Source organism: Candoia aspera, chromosome 2 (genome assembly GCF_035149785.1).
Source record: "Candoia aspera isolate rCanAsp1 chromosome 2, rCanAsp1.hap2, whole genome shotgun sequence".
Taxonomy (NCBI): domain Eukaryota; kingdom Metazoa; phylum Chordata; class Lepidosauria; order Squamata; family Boidae; genus Candoia; species Candoia aspera.
In genome coordinates, this window is record NC_086154.1 from 19,919,656 (window position 1) to 19,941,993 (window position 22,338).

Sequence of the window (22,338 nt, forward strand, 5' to 3'; positions counted from 1 at the left end):
TCTCAGCCCTAGGAAGGAGGCAATGGCAAACCACCTCCAAAAATCTTGCCAAGAAAACTGCAGGGACTTGTTTGGGCAGTCAGACGCGACTGAACGGATAAAAAAAAAAAGGGCAGCAAGAGATGTTGTAGACCGTTGAATTGTCCCTCCTCCCCAATGGGCTCCTTCCCCTTCAGTATCAATGGGGCAGCCCCTCCTGTCTCTTAGCGCGAAGGAAGGGGTCGACCGAGTCCAGAGGAGCACGCCAAGAAAGGAGCGAGCGGGAGGGGGGTGGCTGTCCCAGCGGGCAAGAGCCCGGCCGGGAGCGACAGCTGGGCGTGGCGTCACCGGGGGGGGGGCGGGGCGACGTCGCTTTCCCAACCCTGCAGGCTTCGCTGGGATTCTGGTCGTTGCTGCGGGAGGGGGTCGCTAGAGTTGCGTTTCTTTGCTCCTGGTTCGCCAGAGCTCTGCTCGTTTGTCACCCCGGGGGTCGAGGGGGCCGCGATGTCCTCCGTGCAGGTTCTTTACCCTCCCAAGATTCATCACAGCATGATTAACCCGGGATGCCTCAGAGATGATCCGATTCAGGGTAAGCGTCCAAGGAGAGACTTGAGGGAAGGGAAATGGAGAGGGCTGGGGATCGCTTGCCTGGGGGATATTTTACAAGCCCCAGCCGTCCTGGTTATGCACAAATGTACTGTAAGCATTTGGGTATTTCTCAGGGAGCAGGCTCGATCTTGCTTGTAGTGGGCGCTTCACCACCGCTTTCGCCTCTGAGTGCCTTCAAATTGTCCACTGGTTATGGGATCTTGGCCTCCTACCAAAAGTTCTGCGTGCCTAAGGGGGCTTATGGTATCTGCACTACGACCTTGTATTGGCTTTCTGTTAATTTAGCTGTCACCATTTCCCCCCAAAGAATCTTGGGACGTGTAGTTTGTCGAGGAGGGTTGACCTTTTCTAAACCCTCTGCTTCACTCCCACCCCAAGTGAACTACAGTTCCCAGTGTTCCATGGGGAGATGGAATGACTCTTAAGCCCATGTAGATGTGTCTCTAGAGACTCCTCACAGATCGGAGACTGGTGACACTAGAGCAGTGTTTCTCAACCTCAGCAACTTTAAGATGCGTGGATTTCAACTCCCAGAAATCCCCAGCCAGCATTCTGGCTGGAGATTTCTGGGATTTGAAGTCCAAGCATCTTAAAGTTGCTGAGGTTGAGAAACACCGCACCAGAGGCTGCAGCTGTAGATAGGTAATTGCCACAGTGGAAAACAGCACCCTTCCCCAACTTGGTAGGCAACGCTGGGCATTCTGGCAGTTGTACTCTCAACACAATTTGAGACCATCAAGTTGGGGAAGACTGGCTGGATTGCTTTTCTTAAATGTCAGGGATTTGGGCTGTTTCCACCCTCCCCATGTTTAAATCTGGTTGTGATTTGTGTAAATTCCCCTTTCCATCTTTTCCTTCACCCCAACTTCTGATATACTTGCTAAGGATTTACACTGCAAGCTATATTTTATGCCTGGATGTGGTACATTTTAATAGCTTTTTTTCCCCTTGACTGGAGGAAGGATACCATTCTTGACAAAGTTTGAAGACCAGTGCGGAGATATTTCCATCATGTTGCTTGTTGCCAAATGTAAAGAAGACTGTGGTGTTCTAGCTCAGTGCTGACTCCTGTCAGCAGTTGCTAGCTTTACAAGCTTTTTAGCTACTTCCTTTGAAGCTTAGAGCTAACTTTCTCTAAACTGGTATCGGACTACAATACACATCACCCAAAGCCAGCATGGCATCAGCACTGGCTGAGGAGGATGGGAGTTGTGATCCACTAGTTGGCCATCCTATCTCCAGCTCACGTCTGGATTAGGTTTGGTTAAAATGATGCAAGGACCAGGCTTTCACAGAGGCTCAGGGGGTTCAATGGCCAGAGCAGAAGGGTACACAGAATGGCCTATGTGCACCAAAATGTGCCCTTAGACCCTCTGTGTGTTTGGGATCCTGTTCCTATTTGTTTTTTTAATCTTCTAATTGTTTAAAGTGAAACAGGAAATGGACATGTGGCAATGCAAATACCAGTCTGTACCATCACATTTATTTGCAGCAATGCCTTTGGACTCTACAAATGCCCCACTGGAGAACCTCCTTGGGAACTGGTTCTCCTTCTGTTAATTGGATGTTTTGTAACTGGCCATGTCCATTATGGCAGTGATTTTGTGAACAGGCAAATATCCCATGGTGGCTATTTTGTGAATGCTTCCAAAATTCCAAATATATCCTTCACCTAAAAAAAGTGCCTATCCTTGCATTAGTGGGTAAATTTATGCCCAGCAGTTGCAAAAAGAATGAACAGTTTACTGGGATGGATAGGCAGACTTTTTTCACTATTCTTAACCAAGGGCAAGATGGAAATAATCAAAACCTGCCCCTTTTGTATAAATGTACAACACAACCATATTTCCAAAAGGGGCAGGGCTTCAATTATGATGCCATACCTGCCAAGATGCAGACTCTGCCCTCTTCCATCCCCCATTGATACCACTGTGGCCCATCATTTGTAATTGTTTATAAATAGCTGTCCTTAAAAAATTAACTGTTCTCCTTTAAAGCAATCCATGTGGTCATTGTGATAGGACTTTGGTGCTAGATGAGCATATGGGCTCTACAGACCTAGCTAGGGTGGCTTGAAGTACATAAAATAATATGCATTACCAGATAAAGAGCTATTCACCACAGAGAAAAAAACATAATTAAGTCAAAGACAAAGAGACACTGGCTTTGCCACTCTAAAGTCCAGGGTCCACTGGAGTTGGGCAGCCAATAAATTTAAATAAATAAATAATGTATTACATAGCATTTATATATTCATAATGGTATTTTACAGGGACTACATTCACACGACCCACTATGCCATAATGTTTTTTGTTTAGTTTTGCTTAGCAAAAATGTGGATCCTGCCACTGTTTAACATTAGGCTATTGGCTTAGTACATGTATGAACCCAGACATCATCTCAATAATTCTGTTAAAAATTCTATACATTAAATTGCAATAATTATTTTCTCATTGAAGGCAAAGCAGAGTTGAGATACACTGCCTGATCTAAACCCACCTAGCCAGATGACAGCAGAGACAGAAATTTGCCTCTGTGCTTCTTTTGATGTTTCCGGCTTAGATGTTCATGTCTATGAGTAAAGCGAAAAAATGTCTTTGCAAGATCCCTTTGCCTGACAAAGAAAGCTTGCTGGAAACAAATCTTGTTCTATTTTTTACCCTCTTGCAGATATATCAGGGTAAAAAAAAACTATTTTGTTTGCATTATTTTTTTCAGTGACCCTTCTAAATGTATGTGTCACTGAAAAACATTTTCAGTCAAGGTTGCTCTCTTGTCCTTGTGACAAAATTGTTCCTCCTCCACTCCATAATATCCTTTCTAAATGCCCTTTTAAGATCTACCTTTAATCACTGGGATGATGTAGAGCTAGCCAGTACTTTGGCCTCACAGCACGGTTTCACATGATAGTTATATCTTCTACTCTGTCCTTTCCCCTTCCCGCCATTTCCCAGCAACATAGGATCTCCCGTAAAGTACACAGTGAATAAAACTGCCTGTCTCTTTGCCCAGAAGGCAGAAAAACAGCATGTCCCTCCAAATCCATTGTGCAAGATCCTGTCCAGACTCCTGTCCACCAGTCACTGCTGCCACAATTTCTCTCTCAGGTTGAGCAAACTATCCTACTTCATCCTGACCCCTTGATGATGTCATTTATAGCCAGAGCTCCCTGACTTAAGGGCAACTCCTGCATTCCTAGGGAATTTAGCTATGTCTGTCAGCAAAGTTGATAGCTTTGGGCTTATCTTTATAGGGTTGCATTGTAGGAAAGTGAAATTGAATTGGCAGACTCTCCTGGGGGAGATAGAAAAAGAGATGTCTGCTCAGTCATCTGGTATCTGGATTAAATTGTTGAGGGAGAGGTTTCATCTGCTCGGTGACAAAATGTTTTTAAATTCAGTGTCTCACACCTCCCTGCGTCAACAGCTTGTTTGTTAGCAGTTTCTTCAGCTGGTTCATTTTAAAGATATGTAAAGGTTTGAAACTATAAGCATGACTACCAAGCCAAACTGTGCTACAATTGCCCAGGTTCAACCTGGTTCTGTCACATCTACTGTATACCGAAACCTATGTTGTTTCAGTAGGAGTAAAATACATTAGAAAACTTTGAAAAGATGAGGCAGCAAAATGCTGTGTGAAAAACAGACATGCACATACACAAAGAGAGAGAAAGATTAAAATTTGCATATTTTTCTTGTCTTTCTCTACTTTTGGCCTCAGAGGATCAGAAATATACTAACCCTATACAATTTAAGAAATAAAGTCAATTGTTGACTAAAGGACCTGTACTTAGAAAACTGAAATTTCAAATTAACCAATTTCACCTTTGTTTACACGAGATTTGAATTAGCAGCTGTTCTTTCTCATTGGGATGCACAAAAGGATCTTTTTGTTTGCCTGTTTACCAGATCCAGACCTTGACCCAGCTGCCGCACTATTTGTTAGTAAAGGTTGCACCAAACAGGAAAGATGCAGTCAGCAGCAGTTTGTTCTGACACCGCTATGGGGAAGGGGCCACCTAGAGAGATTCAAGGTCTCAGCTGGAAAATTTCAGCAATATACCTAATCCGTGAGCTAACTAACGCATACCTGCATTTTATGTTTGCAAAGGGAAAAAAAAATGTTTGGGGAGCAGGGAGGCCTTGTGGTCCTATTTTATATAAGCTAAACAGGCTGTCTGGAATGGGCAGAGTACAGGTAGTCCTTGCTTAACGACCACAAGTGGGACCAAAATTTCAGTTGCAAAGCGAAGCAATCATTAAGCAAATCTGACCTGATTTTATTACTTTTTTGTGGTGGTCATTAAGCAAACCAAGTGGTTGTTAAGCATATCATGCCGTTGCCCATTGATTTTGCTTGCCAGAAGCTGGCTGGGAAAGTTGAAAATGGTGATCACGTGACCACAGGATGCTGCAACAGTCATAAATGTGAACTGGTTGCCAAGCACCCAAATCGTGATCACATGACCACGAGGACACTGCAATAGTTGTAAGTGTGAGGATCGGTTGTAAGTTGCTTTTTTCAGCAGTCATTAGTCTGAACCATCACTAAATGAATGGTTGTTAAGTGAGGTCTACCTGTAAGCAAAAATGCATAGGTGCGCTTCTTAGTTAGTGTGTTCGTCTGAATGAGGAGCAGGAATAAGTCTACACCACAAATCCACCACGACTGAAACTTTCCCTGACTTCACCGCTCAACCCTCGCGTGCTTTTCCTAGTCCGCATTTGCGAAGAAAAGACTGAGCTTTGACTAGGGGGAACGAGGAAAGACACAAAACATAAAAGAGGGTGCGGGTCTGGGGCAGAGATGTCGCGTCCGGCGAATAAACTTTCTTCTCTGCCATGCCCAACTCGAACACTCATCCGCCGGTCGCTCCCACGTGGATAAACAAGCAGCGGGGTTGGGGAGAGTTCTCGCGCGCCCCTTCTCTATTGGCTGGCGTCGCGCGCCGCTCTCCTCCTGATTGGTTGGAGTATTCCGCGTGCCCGCCCCCGGGTAGGGCATTCCCCCCGCCCCGCGAATTTCGCCGACTGTTTCGTCGCCCGGTCGATTAGACTTGGCCGGCTGCCCATTAAACTTTTAAGGTCTTTTTCCCATTGGTCGATCCCTGCCCTCCGTCATGCGGCTCGCCTTCCTATTGGCCAGGGAGGTCGTGGAGTGGGTAGCCTCGTAAAAACGAAGGAATCCCCCCGGCGCGCGCGGCAGAGGCAGCGCCAGCGGCCGCGGAGGAGGGCGGGGCGCGGGCGTAGTCTTTTAAGCCTGGATTGAGGCGGGGGGCTGCCCGCTGCTTTGGCTGGCCATGCTTGTGGCTCAGGGACCCATCTGCCACCACCAGGGTCCTGACGGGCCGCTGGCCCCGGACGCCGTGCAAGAGGAGCCCGGCTGCTTAGGTATCCCAGCGCCTGCAGCACGTGTGGCAGCGCCCGGGCGTCTTTGTGAATGGGCGTCCCCGCTGGGAAAAGGAGGAGGCGAGAGCGCACCTCACCTTACTTGTCTTCCCCTCTCTGTCTGCAGGGAAGGTGGCCTTGGAGACGCGCTATCGCCTGGGAGCGTTGATCGGGAGCGGCGGGTTCGGCACGGTCTACGCAGGGACGCGGCTCAGCGACTCCCTCCCGGTGAGTGAACGTGTGAGCGGCGGCTCTTCTGAGACCAGGCTGGAGCAACCGCGTGCAGAGAGAGCCCCGCGGCTGTAAGGAAACGGGGAACCCCTTCTCGCGGGGAAGGTGCCGGTAGGGTGGACGAGCGGCCCTCAAGGCGCTCCGAGCCCACTCCCATCAGTTCTAGCTATCGTGGCTAATGGTAAGCAGGGGTCTAAAGCCTCTGGAGGGCGAGGCGCTCCAGGGTTTATCCTCTTCGGTGCTCGGATGGATTTACAATCGGCTTCGGAAAGAGGAGAGGTCCACTGAAGCACCATCCCAACCATTCAGATATTTCAGATTCCCTGTTAACGACATGAGTGCCTTCTTTTTAAAAAATTCATAATGGAAAAAAAAAACCCTAGAGCATATATTAGTGGTTGCCTCCTGCTGTTGATTTAAGCCATTATCTGGGCTTTAGGGCTTCTAGACTGACAACCATAACTGAACATAAAGTTCTGTGGACTATAGCCCAATTTCCTGAACTGCTTGAAATGGTGTTATTTTTACTCAAGAGGATGTAGATACCCATGATTGGAGGAGATTGGGGAAGAAGACTATTGGAAATGCAGAAAATAGAGACATGGATAATTAACTTGTTTACAGAGTTAACTAATTTGAGCTGTGTAGAAATCTGGATTTGGAGGGCAAAGTGTAATTTGGAAAATGGGTGGGCATGCATGTAGCTCCTATTGGGAACACCTGCTGTGGCTTTTGTGGGCTCACACAGCTGCCCTTGATTCTGGGAAATAGGCATTTGGTTTAAGGTGTTCCCAACAGGGGCTGCCCATGTCTCTGCACTCATTCAGAAGCATATTTTGTCCTTTGAAGCCTGATCTCAGCACAGCCTTAATAAATATTAGTATGCTGATAAACTCATGTAACATAATAATATTAAATATAATAAATCATTTTTTTAAAAACCCATATTAAATATTATAAAAAACCTTAAAAAACCCCTCATTCTGTATGTTGTAGCTCTAGACTCTATGCTGGTTGGCTTCATACAACATGGTAGCTGTGGTTTGTTTTTTTGTGCTTAATATGGTATGTGCCCTAATTCCTGACTTGGTATATTGTGTAGGGCCAGAAAATAGGTTGATTCACTAACCAAATTATTATTATTTGGGAGGGTGACCTAGACACTGTGTTCAGTTGCCTATAGAAACTTAGACTTCATCTGGGTAGTTAATAACTTATGGGATGGATTTTCTAGGAACTGGCTATTTATTTATTGAATTTTATCACTGCCCAACTCTGGGTGGTTTACAACAAAAAATTTAAAATTCAATGCCATTATAAATACAATAAATATGAATATAAATAAACAATAAAAATATAAAACGTAGTAAAGTCCAGATGGCTAAAGAGTGTATCTCAACCCGTGAGTATAAAGGGCCATTCTAGGGTGCTAGCCATCCCCAAGAAAGACTGTTCCCCTTGACACAATCAGGTTTTTAGTTTTTTATGGAAGTCCAGGAGCAAGGGGGCCTGTCTCACCTCTGGGGGAAGAATGTTCCAGAGGGCGGGAGCTATTGCAGAGAAGGCTTATTTCCTGGACCCCGCTACGTGGAATTCTTTTATGGATGGGGTTGTAACATGCCCTCCCTGCATGACCGGGTGGGACAGGTCGATGAGATGGGGATGAGACGGTCCCTCAGGTAACCTGGCCCCATGCCATGTAGGGCTTTAAAGGTGATAACCAACTCCTTGAATTGGACCCAGAAGCAAACTGGGAGCCAGTGCAGCTCAAGTAGCAAAGGTGTTACATGTGTCACCCTTGGGGCACCTAAAATTGCTTGTGCAGCTGCGTTCTGGTCCAGTTGTAGCTTCCAGATATCCTTCAAGGGTGGCCCCATGTAGAGCACATTACAGTAGTCTGTATGGGAGATGACCAGGGCGTGAGTGACTGTTTGAAGGGCCCCTCGACCCAGGAAGGTGCGTAACTGGTGCCCAACATGAAGTTGAGCAAAGGCCCTCCTGGCCATGATTGCCACCTGCTCTTTGAGCAGGAGTTGTGAATCCAGGAGGACCCCCAGAACACGGCTGCGTTCTTTAATACTGAATAGAAACATATGCCTAGCAGTAGTCACCCTGTGATGAGGAGAAAGCTGTTTTAATATATGAATAGGTCTGTTAATTTTCTGCTGTCCAGTATAGTCTAATAATTTTGTACCATATTTGAGTACAACCAGTAGAATACATCTTAATGTACACCTTAGCCTGCCCAATGAGGGTTATGTGTAAAACATAAAAAACAACCCCTGAAATGCATGTTCCATTAACTGAAATGCTTCCCCATGTCTGAAAGACTGCCTGAGTTAGATCTGAGACAAGCAGAAGATTAAAAAGAGAGGGACTAAAATCCCATTTTTTCCATGGAGTCAAGAATGCTGGGAATTGGAGATATAAGAAAATCAGGGTTGGCTATAGGGACTGTGGAAGTATGATATTTTCTTGAAGACGTTTAAGGTCACCGATACTGTAATAGTTTTCTGGGTAGGTACATAGTTCCATTGTGAGATTGTAAAGCTTTGCCTATTTTTAAAAGGTAATCATAGCCATAGTAGTTGATGGGGGAGGGGAATCTAACTCCATATCTTGTTGATACTTTTATTAGGGCTAACCAAAATATTACAAGGGACTGTGAAATAGCACCGAATCTGCTGGTTTACAGAACCCTGGATTAGGGCATTCAGTTATCCTCATACAATACATGAGTACCTAGAAATTTACATGCATTCCTAGGGATTTTTGCCACATGCTTGTGGTTGGCAATCAAAAGGCAACTACAGTTTCCATCGATTTTTTTTCCTCAACTGCTAAGAAAAACTATTGGTATTGATGGGGGGAGTGGGTAGAGAGAAAGGAGTTAAGCTCCCAGCAAAAGAAGACATTCCAGTTATTTAGACATTTAGAGTCGTTGCAACAAGAGATGGACAGTGAAGAAATATGATAAATAAATAAAATTTCTACTTGTAGAATACTGAAGCAGGATATTGTAAGCAACTTCTCTACAAATAGGGAACTTTAGATTATAGGCAAACATCACAAAGTGGTGAAAGCAGCATCCTGTGTAGCCAGTGATATTGTAGATCACAAGAAATGATGTCAAAGACAGCATCACCCCTTCCTACAGCTGCGACACCTCACTGAATGCCCAGAACTGCTGGGTTGTTCTTGAGGTTACTGGTACTCTACCCATCCAAGTGGACTGGATAACCTTGATTGTGAGGCTGATTTCAAGCCAAAGCTGGCATCTGCTGAAATAGCAGGAGAACAGATCATTCTCTTTGGTGTCTGATAAGACTTGGTAAGGAATTCCCCAAAGCTGTGAAAGGAGTTACTGTAAATCATACAGTATACACAATGGACACAACTTGTGTTTTATTTTAGACAGAGTGATTTGGATGAGAATATCTTTATCCCTGTTCTCAAACCGGCTGCTGCTGGTCCATGCTGTTAAAGTACTCATGGGAGAATCCATAATGCTGAATGAGAGATACTTCTCCCAATGCCAAAGAGACTCTTTCAATGTACTTTATTATACAAGTAGACCTCATTTAGCGATAGTGACAGACCAGCAACTTGGTTGTTAAGCAAAGCAGTTGCTAAGTGAAACTGTGACTGCTTATGATCTTACTTCAGGTTTTCTTTGCTTTACAGACCTGGGAAGGTTGTAAATGTGAAGACTTGTTGCAAAGTTACGTTTTCATCACTGTGATGACTGAAATGAGGACTACCTCTATTTGTTTTTGAAAGGAAAGCTGAGGCAATCTGTTTTTGAGAAAAATTGTATAGTTTATACTGAGGAGATCCAGCTTTGAAGGCATAAGGAAGGCCTGTACTAAGGATGCTGGAGAGCTGTGCTTTCCAAGGACTGGGTTAGATACCATTGTGGGTTGTAGCAAAGACTGTTCTAGACCTGAAAAGATTGCAGTAAAGATTGCATTTTAAAAGTTTGCTCATTTTTCTTCTTTCAGGTGGCTATTAAATATGTTGCCAAGGACCGAGTTTTGCAGTTCCACCATATGGTGAGCCTTTGTTCCATCTTGAACGTTTTCGCAATTAAACATTTTTGCAATTAAAATTAGACCCAGTTTGGCCTAGTGGTTAAGGCAATGGGCTAGAAACCGGGAGTCTGTGAGTTCTAGTCCCCTTTGGCACAAAAGCCAGTTGGGTGACCTTGGGCCAGTCCCTCTCTCAGCCCAGCTCACCTCACAGGGTTGTTGTTGTGGGGAAAATACGAGGAGGAAGGAGTATTAGGTAGGTTCACCACCTTGAGTTATTTATAAAAATGAAGGCGGGATAAAAATTAAATAAATAAACTCTTGCAGTACCCTTTGTTGTTTGGAGAACTGCGGCAAATGCTTTATCAGTTTGATTTCTGTTCTTTCTCTAGAACGGCACCCTTGTTCCTCTGGAAGTCCTTCTGCTGAAGAAAGTGTCATCTCCAGGTTGCCGAGGTGTTGTCCGTCTTCTGGATTGGTTTGAGCAGCCTGACTCGTACTTCATTGTTATGGAGCGACCGCTTGTTTCTCAGGATCTGTTTGATGTTATCACAGACCAGGGGCCGCTCCCTGAAAATGTGGCTGCTGGTTACTTCCAACAAGTGGTGGAGGCAGTGCGCCATTGCCATCTGCGTGGTGTGTTGCATCGAGACATAAAAGACGAAAACATCCTGGTAGATCTTCTGCATGGCGACTTAAAGCTCATAGACTTTGGTTCAGGTGCATTGCTGCGGGATTCTCCGTACACAGATTTTGATGGTGAGTAGAGGCTATGTAGTTGGCAGGTAGAAGGAAGGGGAACATTTGCAGGTAGGAAAGGCCAAGACCTTTGTCTGAAACTGCAGTGAGTTACTCTTAGTCACTGTGGAGTTACACGGGGTTAGGTGGACCAAAGGTCTGTACAAGACAACTTTCTATGGAAGGTGGAGAAGACACGGAACCCCATATAGTGGCAATCTCCTGCGCAAACCGAGAGATCAGATCTCTTGAACAGATTGTCACAGAAATGTCTCCAAAATAGCTTTCCTAAACTTGGTGCCCCTGAACTTGAAGTGACCATTTGGCTGGAGATTTTTGATGTTGAAGTCCAAAATACTTGGAGGATAATCAGGCTCAGAAAAGCTGGTCTTGAAATGTGACACGGAAAAGTTTCTGATCGTAGGATTTCAGAGAATTGGTAGAGAAAGGCAAGAGCTCTTTGGGGTTTTTTTTCCCAAAAGGCTCAGTTCTGAGTTGATTAAGTAAACCTTCCTTTGAACCAAGCTTGATTTCTGCAGACTTTATAGACGTTCTTAGCAATAAGTAGTCTGATGTCGTCATCTTCTGAAAATTTAAAAAAACTTTCCAGTTTAGCCTAGATAGCCCTGGTGTTCTCTAGTGGTCTCCTTTATCTGCTTAGCCTCCTAGATGTTTCCACCTGCTGAAGCACTTGACCAATAAGAAAAGCAAAAGGTGTTCTGTGTGTTAATGTAGAATGAGTAGCTACATGGATAATTAACACGAATTCACCCATACGTTTAGTGAATGCACAGAGGAGTTCTAGGGCCGTACTTGCTACCTTTTCACCAAGAGAACTATGCCACAACTCCCTTGATAAACATCCATTGGACATTTATAAGGAAAGATCTTTATATATACAAATCTTGTGTCCTTGCTCAACAACCATTTGTTTAGTGACAGTTCGGACTTACAGTGGTGCTGAAAAAATCGACTTATGACCGGAACTCGCCCTTATGACCATCGCAGCTTCACCACAGTCACGTGATCACAATTTGGGCATGTGGCAACCCGTTCACATCTATGACTGTCGCAGCATCCCATGGTCACGTGATCACTATTTTCAACCTTTCCAGCTGGCTTCTGGCAAGCAAAATCAATAGGGAACTGTGTGATTTGCTTAATGACCACATGGTTCGCTTAACACCCATAGTATTTCACTTAAGACTGCCACAAAAAAGTCGTAGAATCAGATAGGATTCACTTAATGACTGCTTCACTTAGCAACCAAAATTCTGGTCCCAATTGTTCTTGTAAAGCAAGGACTATCTGTGGAGAGTTACATTTTAGGCATGGGCCAGAACATGTGCAGAACATTACAGTGGAATGAGCTCAGTTCCAGTTGTAGTCATAGTTTTCCTTCTTGCTCCTAAGAACTCCTCTGTGTGTCTTGTCATGTGTCCGAAGACCTTAAGAATGTTTTGTGCTATGTATCTGGTTCCCAGGGATCTCATATTTTGAATTCCTTTAAAAAGTATGCTAAAGGTAAAAGCAAACTGATCTTTTTCTTAAGCTAGGCTGTTTGTTTTAGATTAAGACTGGCCATTGTTTCTTAAAGAGGCTCAGATGGTTAGGAATTTTTCAGAATACTTTCATTGCCCAAATATTTGCTAGTTAACTCTTTTGATTCATTGCACCCTTCTGATTTTAATATTTCTGGGAAGCAGAAATTCTATGTGCTAAGTGTATACCTGATATATTTGTAAAATAATTCTACGTACTCCAGATTCTTAGCTGTGTCTTCTCCCTTATATTATTAAACTCATAGGGTTGATTGCAAATGAGATAGGAAATCTGTGTCTAGAGCAGTCTTTCTCAACTTTTTGACCCTGGAGGAACCCTTGAAATATTTTTCAGGCCTCGGGGAATCTCTGCACATTCAGGCTCAAATATAGGCCGGAAGTTGCAAAATTATTATATTCGTTTTATGTGTAAGCCTGTCTATATTCATTAACTGCGTTCTTAAACTAAAAATGAAGAATGAAATTTATCTCCTTCATGTGAAGTTGCCTGAATTTGAAATAATTTTTTAAATAAATCGTCTCCCAGAGAACCCCTAGTGACCTCTCGCGGAACCCTAGGCTTCCATGGAACCCTGGTTGAGAAACCTTGCTCTGGAGTGTGCTACTGTACACTGTAGGTGAAAGTTTGTGTGGTGGTTTTTCCTCCAAAATAATTATTTTACAAACTGTATTTTACACAGAGAAGGTCTTTAATATTTTCAATGGTGCCTAAGCTTGCAGATAGAATAAGTCCCATTTTATATATGGGAAAACTGAGGCTGGAGCAGCATATGGTCAACTTTCTTTTTTTCTTTTTCTTTTTTTACTGAGGAACTGTTTATCTGACCATTGTGGTATGGCTAATCTGACCTACCAGGGTAAATAAGATTTGGCTTACAAGCATTTAGTTCTGAGGAAGTCTCTTTGGGCAATGTTGTCAGCTGTTCCTTTCTCTTGCTACAGGCACGCGGGTATATAGCCCCCCCGAGTGGATAAAATACCACCGCTATCATGGTGTGCCTGCCACAGTGTGGTCCCTGGGCGTGCTGCTGTATGATATGGTATGCGGGGACATCCCTTTTGAACGTGATGAGGAGATCCTGCTTGGGAAACTCCACTATCACTGTAGGATATCCTCAGGTGAGCACTGCTCTTTGGTCCCAGCGAGCCTAGGCCAGTGTTTCTCAACCATGGCAACTGGAAGATGTGTGGACTTCAACTCCCAGAATTCCCCAGCCAGCAATGCTGGCTGGGGAATTCTAGGAGTTGAAGTCCACATGTTTTCAAGTTGCCAAGGTTGAGAAACACTGGCTTAGGCCAATGAATACGTATATCCGATCCTGTCACAGGACCCAAATGGGGGCTGGTCTGGGAACTTCTAGTCTAAGGAAGTTACCTGGCTTTCTGTTGAAAACTGGTGTTCTTTCAGGTGTCAGTCCAGGCCAATATTCTTTGCCTGGTCTAGTTTCTTTTTCTTTTTTTTTTAAATTTTTGGTCCCTTCAAGTCAGTTTGACTCCTGGCGATTGTCTGGACTAGTCCCTGCAGTTTTCTTGGTGAGATTTCGGAAGTGGTTTGCCCTTGACGCCTTCTCCCTAGGGCTGAGAGCGAGTGACTGGCCCAAAGTGATCCAGCTGACTTCATGCCTAAAGCGGGACTAGAACTCATGGTCTCCTGGTTTCTAGTCGGTTGCCTTAACCACTGCATCAAACTGGCTCCCTAGTAGGGTTAAATTGGCCATTCCCCCATTGAGTTCTTTGTGTATGCCATTGGAAAGCAGATTTTTTTTAACAAAATCAGTATATGTCCTCCCACCCATCCCCCAGTCAGAGACTCTAGGTGGTTGAAATAACAAGGCCAACCCCCTACAGCAGGCAGAGCCCAGCTGCAACAGGTAAAATAAATAAATTTTTAGGCCAGTAAAACACAGTAAAAACATGCAATAACAAAATTAAAGGAGCTTGTAACCCTCATCAACACACAAATGTTCTGTGAAACTTAATGGTCATACTGCTTTGAATAGCAGGTTTGTGGGCCCCCAGAAACCTTGGATAAGCTATTTCATAATGTGGGGGTTGCCCCCAAGGAGGACTGTCGCTGCCCCTCACCAGGCCCTTCACCCCATGTTGGGATGAGCTCTAGAATCCCCTTTCAGGAAGAACACATTGGACAGGTACAACCTGGGCAGGAGAGACAGTCCTGAAGACCCACTGGAGCCAAGCCATGTAGAGCTAGGTGAGTTAAGGCTAGTGCTCTGATTTGGATCTAGAAACCTAGTGGCAGCCAATGAATACTTAGACCTTCACAATGGCTTTGACTGTGGGAATGTTAGGGACATGTGACAAGCAGTTGCCATTGGATGGGCCACTTTACTGTATGAGTTTATTATTAATTTTCTTCTCTGAATGACTGTCCCTTGGTTTGGTTAATCAATGAATCAATTCATAGATTTTGGCTGTGGGAAAATAGCTATGCTTTGGCTAAATGGCATAATTACTGCCTGTTTTTAATGATGTCAGCCTTGTTGAGTGGTTTGTCCATAGGATGGTGCAATATCAATGATTATTTCCTCCTTTGATAGATTGCCGTCACTTGATTGAGTGGTGCCTCTCGTTAACACCAGAGAAGCGACCTTCCTTGGAGCAGATCCTGGCTCACCCCTGGCTCCTCACATTCTCAGAGCCAAGCGGATGCAAAGTGCAACAGCCCACAACCCACAAAGGTGGTACCAGCCTGTGACTGGTAGCCTCCAGACAGAATAGGGGCAGCCTGCCATACAAGGAGCAAAGGCATTGTGGCTTCTCCTGCACCAATGGACTGATATAATCACTGTTTCTTATTCCTGCTGATTAGCTGAGCGGGGAATTGCCACTGGGGGCAATTTCTGAAATCTCAATGGTGTGGCAGTAATCCTGCCCAACTGACTAGACAATGGGGCTATCGCTCGGCCCCGACACAAAGCAACAGAGACCAAGGGGTACCGTTTTGTTTACACAAGGACTCTGCCTGACCCTGTGTGCTGGGAAGGGGCAGAGACTGGCACCAGGCAAGCAGTGTTTCAACGCTTTCTCTTGTATGACTTGAGCACCTCAGGACCCACCTCCTTGGGGCAGCAGGAATGGTTTGCATTGCATTTTTATGTACCTTGGATATATGGTGATGTCTCTGGAGGTGCCAGCTTATTTATTTAGCATGATATTCCATTTGGGGAGCCTCGTTTTATGCTGATGCTAAGCGTTTACCTGTTAAAGTTTTGAGTCTAGGAATACTTTTCTCCAGTACAGCCCAAAACTGACACAATAACATCTCCCCACTTTACCCCATATATCCATTCCTGTTCAGCCATTCCAAGTCTGAAGCCAAGTTCTAGTGCTTGACTTCTCTACCCTGCCCTCCCTTGCATTGCCCTATTTTATAAGGTGAAGGGAATAAAAAGTAAAGACCTAATCTCATTCAAAAGGGTATATACAAAATTAGTCCACAAATAAGGGCAAGGTTGGGGTGTGGGGTTAATTGAACTTCTGAAAAATCCTGGCTCCAAGCCTCTTCTATTATAACAAGAGCCTCAAATTTTGTTCACGTTCAAGCCAAGCTTTCATTCCAAAGAAAATGCTACCTTTTCCAAAAATGCTGGCAGAATCTTGTGGTTCTAATGGCTTTCAGAATCCTGAGTTTCTTGTTTGAAATTCTTGATAGGATTCTTGACTCTTCTCATAGATCTTTCATCTGGGAGACTTTAGATGTGGATGTAGGTGGCCCTGGTTGCTGCTCATTCCATCACTTCAGTCTTAGGCCTCCCAAGAGATGGCTTGCAAGTACAGCTGAGATTTTAGTTAATATAGGGAAAGTCTGGTGCCATGGATGTTTTCTTAACCTTGGCAAATATCTTTTCATCTATTGGTTTTTGTGAGACTTCTCTTCTCCCCCCCACATGCTTTTTTTTTTTTTTCCTTAGAAACTGAGGGGTCAACAGGGGACTTTTCTGTTTAGCCTTAGTCATCTTAATGAATTAGGCCAAAGTGCTCTTAACCTTTGAATGAGAACTTTGTTTTGAAAGAGTAGCAGCAAGGGCCTTTTGGCTCTGTGAATTGGCCTTCTAGAAAACTTTGGGCTATATGGGATTCTCAGTGAATTCCCCTCTGTAGTAGGGAGATTTCTGTATTCCTCCGGTTGCTCTGAATTCTGATCTTGCCACTTAGTAAAGAGAGGCAGACGCTACCTCCACAAGCAGTTAAGACTGACAATAGAGGTGAAGATTAAAGCTGATTTTCAGGCAGATTTATCAGTCATGGTCATCTAAACAGGCCTCAACAAACTTTAGCCAGCCTTGGTAGTCAGCCAGGAGGAGTGCTTGCCACAAATTTGCCCAGAACGAAGCGGGGGATAATGACTTTGCTTGGTATCCTACTGTTGACAATTCAGGCTTACCAAAAGCTTGAATATTCTGCTCTAGCTCTCATCTGGAAAGGGAAACAAGACTCCATTCTTAATCTGGATCTCAAAGACATTTGGAAAACAAAAGTCTAACTACTTTCTGAGTGTCTCCAGGGTTTGGAGTGACCTCTGCTTCTGTTGATCATGGGGAAGAAAAAATAAAGCAAAGTCTCCCCTTGATTGCTTCCTGGCCATACCAAAGCATGAACTTGTGGTTCCCTGTATCTGCACAAAGCTGAGCAGTCTTAAAATTCCTGCCCATTTAACACAAGTATCGTGCCTCTTGATACTTAATTAAGTGGGAGCTGGGTCGGAGTTGTATCCAAAAAAGGGAAGGGCTGCAAAACCGGGGATCCAGCCTGGGATATTACCAGCAACCATTTCTAACCCTACTGCCGCTAGCAATTATAACTAAAGAATATTTATATGCCAGTTCAGGTTGTTACTTTATATTTGTGGACTTGTGTGTCTTGTTACTGCCTCTCATATACATTTATGCAACCACATAACACAGTGCCTCGCCCTTTTGGGCCCCTGTATCTACAAAGCCCAATCTGGGATTAAATAAACTTTTATAAGAAAGAGTTGTTTTCTCTTGTATGCACATGTATTTTGGGGACATTATCTGTTGAGTGCCATTGTGTGTAACTGACCTGGGTTTAAGGTAAATAGATCTTCTTTTGGCCAATTCAGTGCTCATTTCCAGAACTTTTATATTTGTAAAACTCTTCATCCTCTGAGAAATTCAAATAAGGTTGAGAGCAAAGAATACAAAGGTTTGCAATTGCACATGCTTTACATCATTTTTACTTTGAAGAATTTTCAAAGTAAATTTGAAATATAAATGATAACAAATGTGTTAAAAATCTCCTTTGAAATTATTACAAAAATAGTAAAACATGCAGAGAAAACAGTGCCTAACTAATAGTGAAAGTGTATGAGGTTACACGAGAGCCAGTGTGGTATGGTGGTTAAGGCACCAAGCTAGAAACCAGGAGACCGGGAGTTCTAGTCCCACCTTAGGCATCAAGCCAGCTGGGTGACCTTGGGCCAGTCCCTCTTGCTGAGCCCTGGGAAGAAGGCAATGGAAAACCACTTCTGAAAAACCTTGCCAAGAAAACTGCAGGGACTTGTCCAGGCAGTCTCCAAGAATCAGACACAATTGAACAGATTTTTTAAAAATGAGGTTATGCAATAGCTAAAGGTTGGCAAGATTGATGTCCATCGCGGGTCCTTACAATAAAATTTCTCCTGCTTTTTAGTCATTCAAAGCAGTTTGGATGGGAATATATGCTGCATCTACATATTGTACTAAGTCTTGGTTTGTTTATTCATGGCTTATCAAATCAATTGGATTTATGCAAAATGTTAAGCCACAAAAGCTAAACATCCTGAGCCCCATCTGTTTTTGTTGTTGTTTGTTTTGGGTGGTGAGGGTTGCAAGGCATCAGTTTGCATAGCTTCTTGTTTTTTGCCAAATTTCGTTAGCAATTTAGCTGGATATCTGGGTCTACAAAGATGTATGATGCTTTGTGAATTACCAGAATTGTTGCTGCCAATCCTTTTTTATCCATTAGTCAAAGGCTGATTACCAGTTTTCCCTCAAACAATTATGTACAAAATATCCACTCTGTATAGTATATAGTCCACAGATTTGGTTTGAGCAAAACCCATGTTTGGATGCCCTACTGCTATCTATCATTTATGCCATTTCTATCAGTTTCCATATCACCCGACATTAAAAGGTCTTTCCTACTGCAGATACCTTAAAATGTAATTAAATTTCTCAAAATGTGTTCCTGGTGCTTGTGTTCTGATTAACAAGATTGGTCACACCTTTTCAGGAAGTGTGCAGAAGGCATTTCCTTCTCATTTGGAGTAGCATACCTGTCTTCCAGGGTGTGAATCTGAATTTAATTGGATGTGGTGTGACACAAGGGAAGCAGCAAGAGAGACTGGCTACCTTGCCAAGTTGTGAGACTGATTCAACCTGTTTTGAGGAGTTCATGATTGCCCACAGATTCATGAGCCACAGGGAGTTGCCATTAAAACTCTCCCTCAGCAATGTTTGATAGAAGCAGGGATGGTATTAGACCAAAAATCTGGACCAAAGTTGCAGGTGTCACTATCTTGTTAAGAGATGGGTGAGTGGAGTGGCATTCATTTCATACTCTGGGCATGAGAAATTCCAGTTCTCCCAAGCACGTGGGTGTTGTCTGAGGCAGATAAAGTGTGAGGTTTCTCAGTCAGGTCCTGACAAGATTAAGGCAGCTCAGCATCCTATTAAAAGAGGTGTGTTCCTAATGCTGGAGTATAAATGCTTCTGCTGGGGCAACTGTTTTGAGAGATGCAGAAACGGAGTGAGTGCTTCAGGTAAGAGAATGGGCTTTGGCGAAGCAGGTGGGGTGTGAGTATGTCACAGATGTCTCTTTCATTAGATACTCATATTAATCTAGTATTTTTTTAAGAGGGATGATTTACTACTACTACTACAGTGGTTAACTGCCAACAGTTTTCAAGCAGGGTCATCTTAGTTTGTAGCGAAGTAAAAGTCTGAACAAAGGTACCACAATAATACTGTTTAGTATGATACTTCTCCACTGAACAAGAAGCTACTGTAATAATTTAATCCGGAGAACCAGTTGTTCAAATTACAGATCAGAGTGAGAAAAGGAAGCATACCATCACTGTATGTGTCCAGCTGAAATGGCAAATATAAGAATATTGTTGTGGGGAAAACAGGAGGAGGAAGGGAGTATTAGGTATTTTCCCTCCCTTGAGTTATTTATAAAAATAATAAAGGCAAGATTAAAAAAATCTAAAAATGGATAGGAAAAGGGTGACATCAGGAATCAAAATTGGAGGTTGGAGCACTAATGATCTGAGACGCACAGATGGCACCATTCAGTGCAAGTAAAAAAGAAAATATCATTATGAATATCAGTGGAAAACGTAAAAGCTGAACTGAACTGAAACTCACATACCTAGATGTCCTAATACAAGTGGTTTATGAACTAGAAGAAATTAACCTTGACAAATTGAGGCCATGGAAGAAGACAATGGATAAAGTAGAGGGGCAAGATCGAATAAATTACAGGAAGTCTGTGGAAGGGCTGCAAGTTAATATTAGAGACAGATCAAGATGGTGAGCATTTGTCCATGCAGTCAGCTAGAGTCAAGCCCAACTCAATGATAACTACCTGATGCCTTTAGATGTCTTGAACTATAACTCCCACAATCACTTACCACATTGATTTGGATTACTGGAGGCTGAAATCCAAAGCATCTGGAAGGCGTAATGTTGATGATCTGTGCTTTACCTGCATTATAATAGTAATCTTGATTTATGCTTTGAAGGTAACTCAATAGTATTCTATTCATTTTGCAGATTTCAGAATGAGAGAACTGTAAGATCATGTCTTAGATGCTCCCTCTACCACTAGAAAAATGTTTGGGATTTGAACTGGGAACTTCCAGCTTATCAATTATCATCTCAATATATCCTATATCAGTTTGCAGTGCACACCTATTCGTTCATTTTAAAATAGTGTGTGTTTCTTCATGTGCATGGGTCTTCTCCAATTTGGTGCCCTGCAGATGTGTTGGGATTGCAGCTCAGAGTTCCAATCCAGTGTGCCAGGGTTGAGAAATCTTGGAATTGCTCAATATTTTTGGTGGCTTAGGGAGTTGATTTTCACATCCAGAATATATAGACAAGATATGTCAGAGGGACAAGGTTGAATCTGGTGCCAGGTAGATCTTAGAAGAAACAAATGAGATCTTCAGCCAAATATCACTGTTTCCTCACCAGTTAATATGATTGGGGCTTTCCCATTTTCTTTTCCAGTGGTCCCTAAATAATATTTTAAATACTGTATAGGTAGACCTTGCTTAATGACCACAATTGAATCTGACCCAATTTTATGACCTTTTTTACAGTGGTTAAGTTAATCACCACGAGCATTAAGTGAGCCACGTGGTCATTAAGTGAATCACACAGTTCCCCATTGATTTTGCTTGCCAGAAGCTGGCCAGGGAGGTCGAAAATTTATTAATTATTATTATTTAAATTTATATCACATAAATTTGGTGATGATCAAATGATGACTTGGTGAAAATGATGATCACATGACCATGGGACGCTGCGATGGTCATAAATGTGAACTGGTTGCCAAGCACCTGAATCATGATCACATGACCATGGGGATGCTGTGACAGTCGTGTGAGGACCAGTCATAAGTCAGTTTTTTCAGCACCATTGTAAGTCCAAACTGCCACTAAATGAATGGTCATTAAATGAGAACTACCTGTAGTGGAGATGGGGAAATATCTGGTAACGTTTCACCCTGAGAAGACTGATAGCACTCTTCAAATGCTTGAACAGATATCAGACTAAAGAGCTGCTCTCTACCACCCAGAGTTCAAGAATAATGGATTTAAGTTAAAGGAAGACAGAATCCTTTAAAGGAAGACAGAATCCAATTGGATATTAGAAAGGACTTCCCAAATAACGATAGTTCCCAGAGGAAGATGGTGAGCTCCTTTTCACTGGATCTGTCTGGTCAGAGATGCTTTAATTCTGAGTAAGGATTTGGAGTTGGTGGTCTAAATTACCCCTCTGGATCCCATGATTCTGTAGGATGATTTGAAATTGTAGAATGTTGGGCACAAATCAGAGGATAGATAGAATATTTGTTTTTATTCATTTGTTTGATTTATATTTTATTCAGTGTTGTTTACAAACTCAGGATGACTCATATGCTGAAAAATAAATCCAGAAAGTTAAAAAGGTACAATAAAATTAATACTACAATCAATTAATGATTAAAAGACAGCCAAAGAGGGCATATTTTAATTATTCACTAAATCCCTAAGAGAATGGAGGCAACTTCTCCTGAGAGAGCTTTCCATAGCTGGGAGCAACAGAGAAGATCCCCTCCTGCTGACCTGATAAAAGGGCATCTGACTGCAGGTCACCTTCAGAAGGACCTGACCTAATGCCTGAGCTGGAATGCAGTACTTCAGATAATTGGGCCCTGAAGTGTTTAAAACATTATTCGTCAACACTAACACTTTAAATTGTGCCCTTACTAAACCTTAAATGCTAAAATCCAAATGACTACTAGATGGCAGCAAATAATTAGAGTTTTCTGTGTTTCTTTGCTCCCATCTAATGATTGTCTGGATTTTACCATTCCAGATCTGGTGGCCCTACTGTAAGCATGAACTGGGAAAAGCATCATGTCATTCATATAGCATGATCTGTTTGCAGTCTAGCTTTATTAAAGTCTATTAAATTCCACTTATTAGACTAAGAATAGCTCTTGAGAGTGATAGCTGAGTGGTGGGGTATGCATACTAATCTTGTGATAATAAAGATTATTACTTGATGG

At 43.1% G+C, this 22,338-nt stretch overlaps 1 protein-coding gene across 1 annotated transcript; it reads left to right on the plus strand.

The window, feature by feature from the left end:
• The first annotated feature begins 359 nt into the window (after window positions 1-359).
• On the plus strand, window positions 360-17,530 carry LOC134489042 (serine/threonine-protein kinase pim-3-like). Its single transcript, XM_063291464.1, has 6 exons — window positions 360-568; window positions 6,103-6,203; window positions 10,208-10,258; window positions 10,627-10,993; window positions 13,477-13,653; window positions 15,093-17,530. The coding sequence occupies exons 1-6, from the start codon at window positions 484-486 to the stop codon at window positions 15,248-15,250; spliced, it is 939 nt and encodes a 312-aa protein (XP_063147534.1). The 5' UTR covers window positions 360-483; the 3' UTR covers window positions 15,251-17,530.
• Window positions 17,531-22,338: the final 4,808 nt, after the last annotated feature.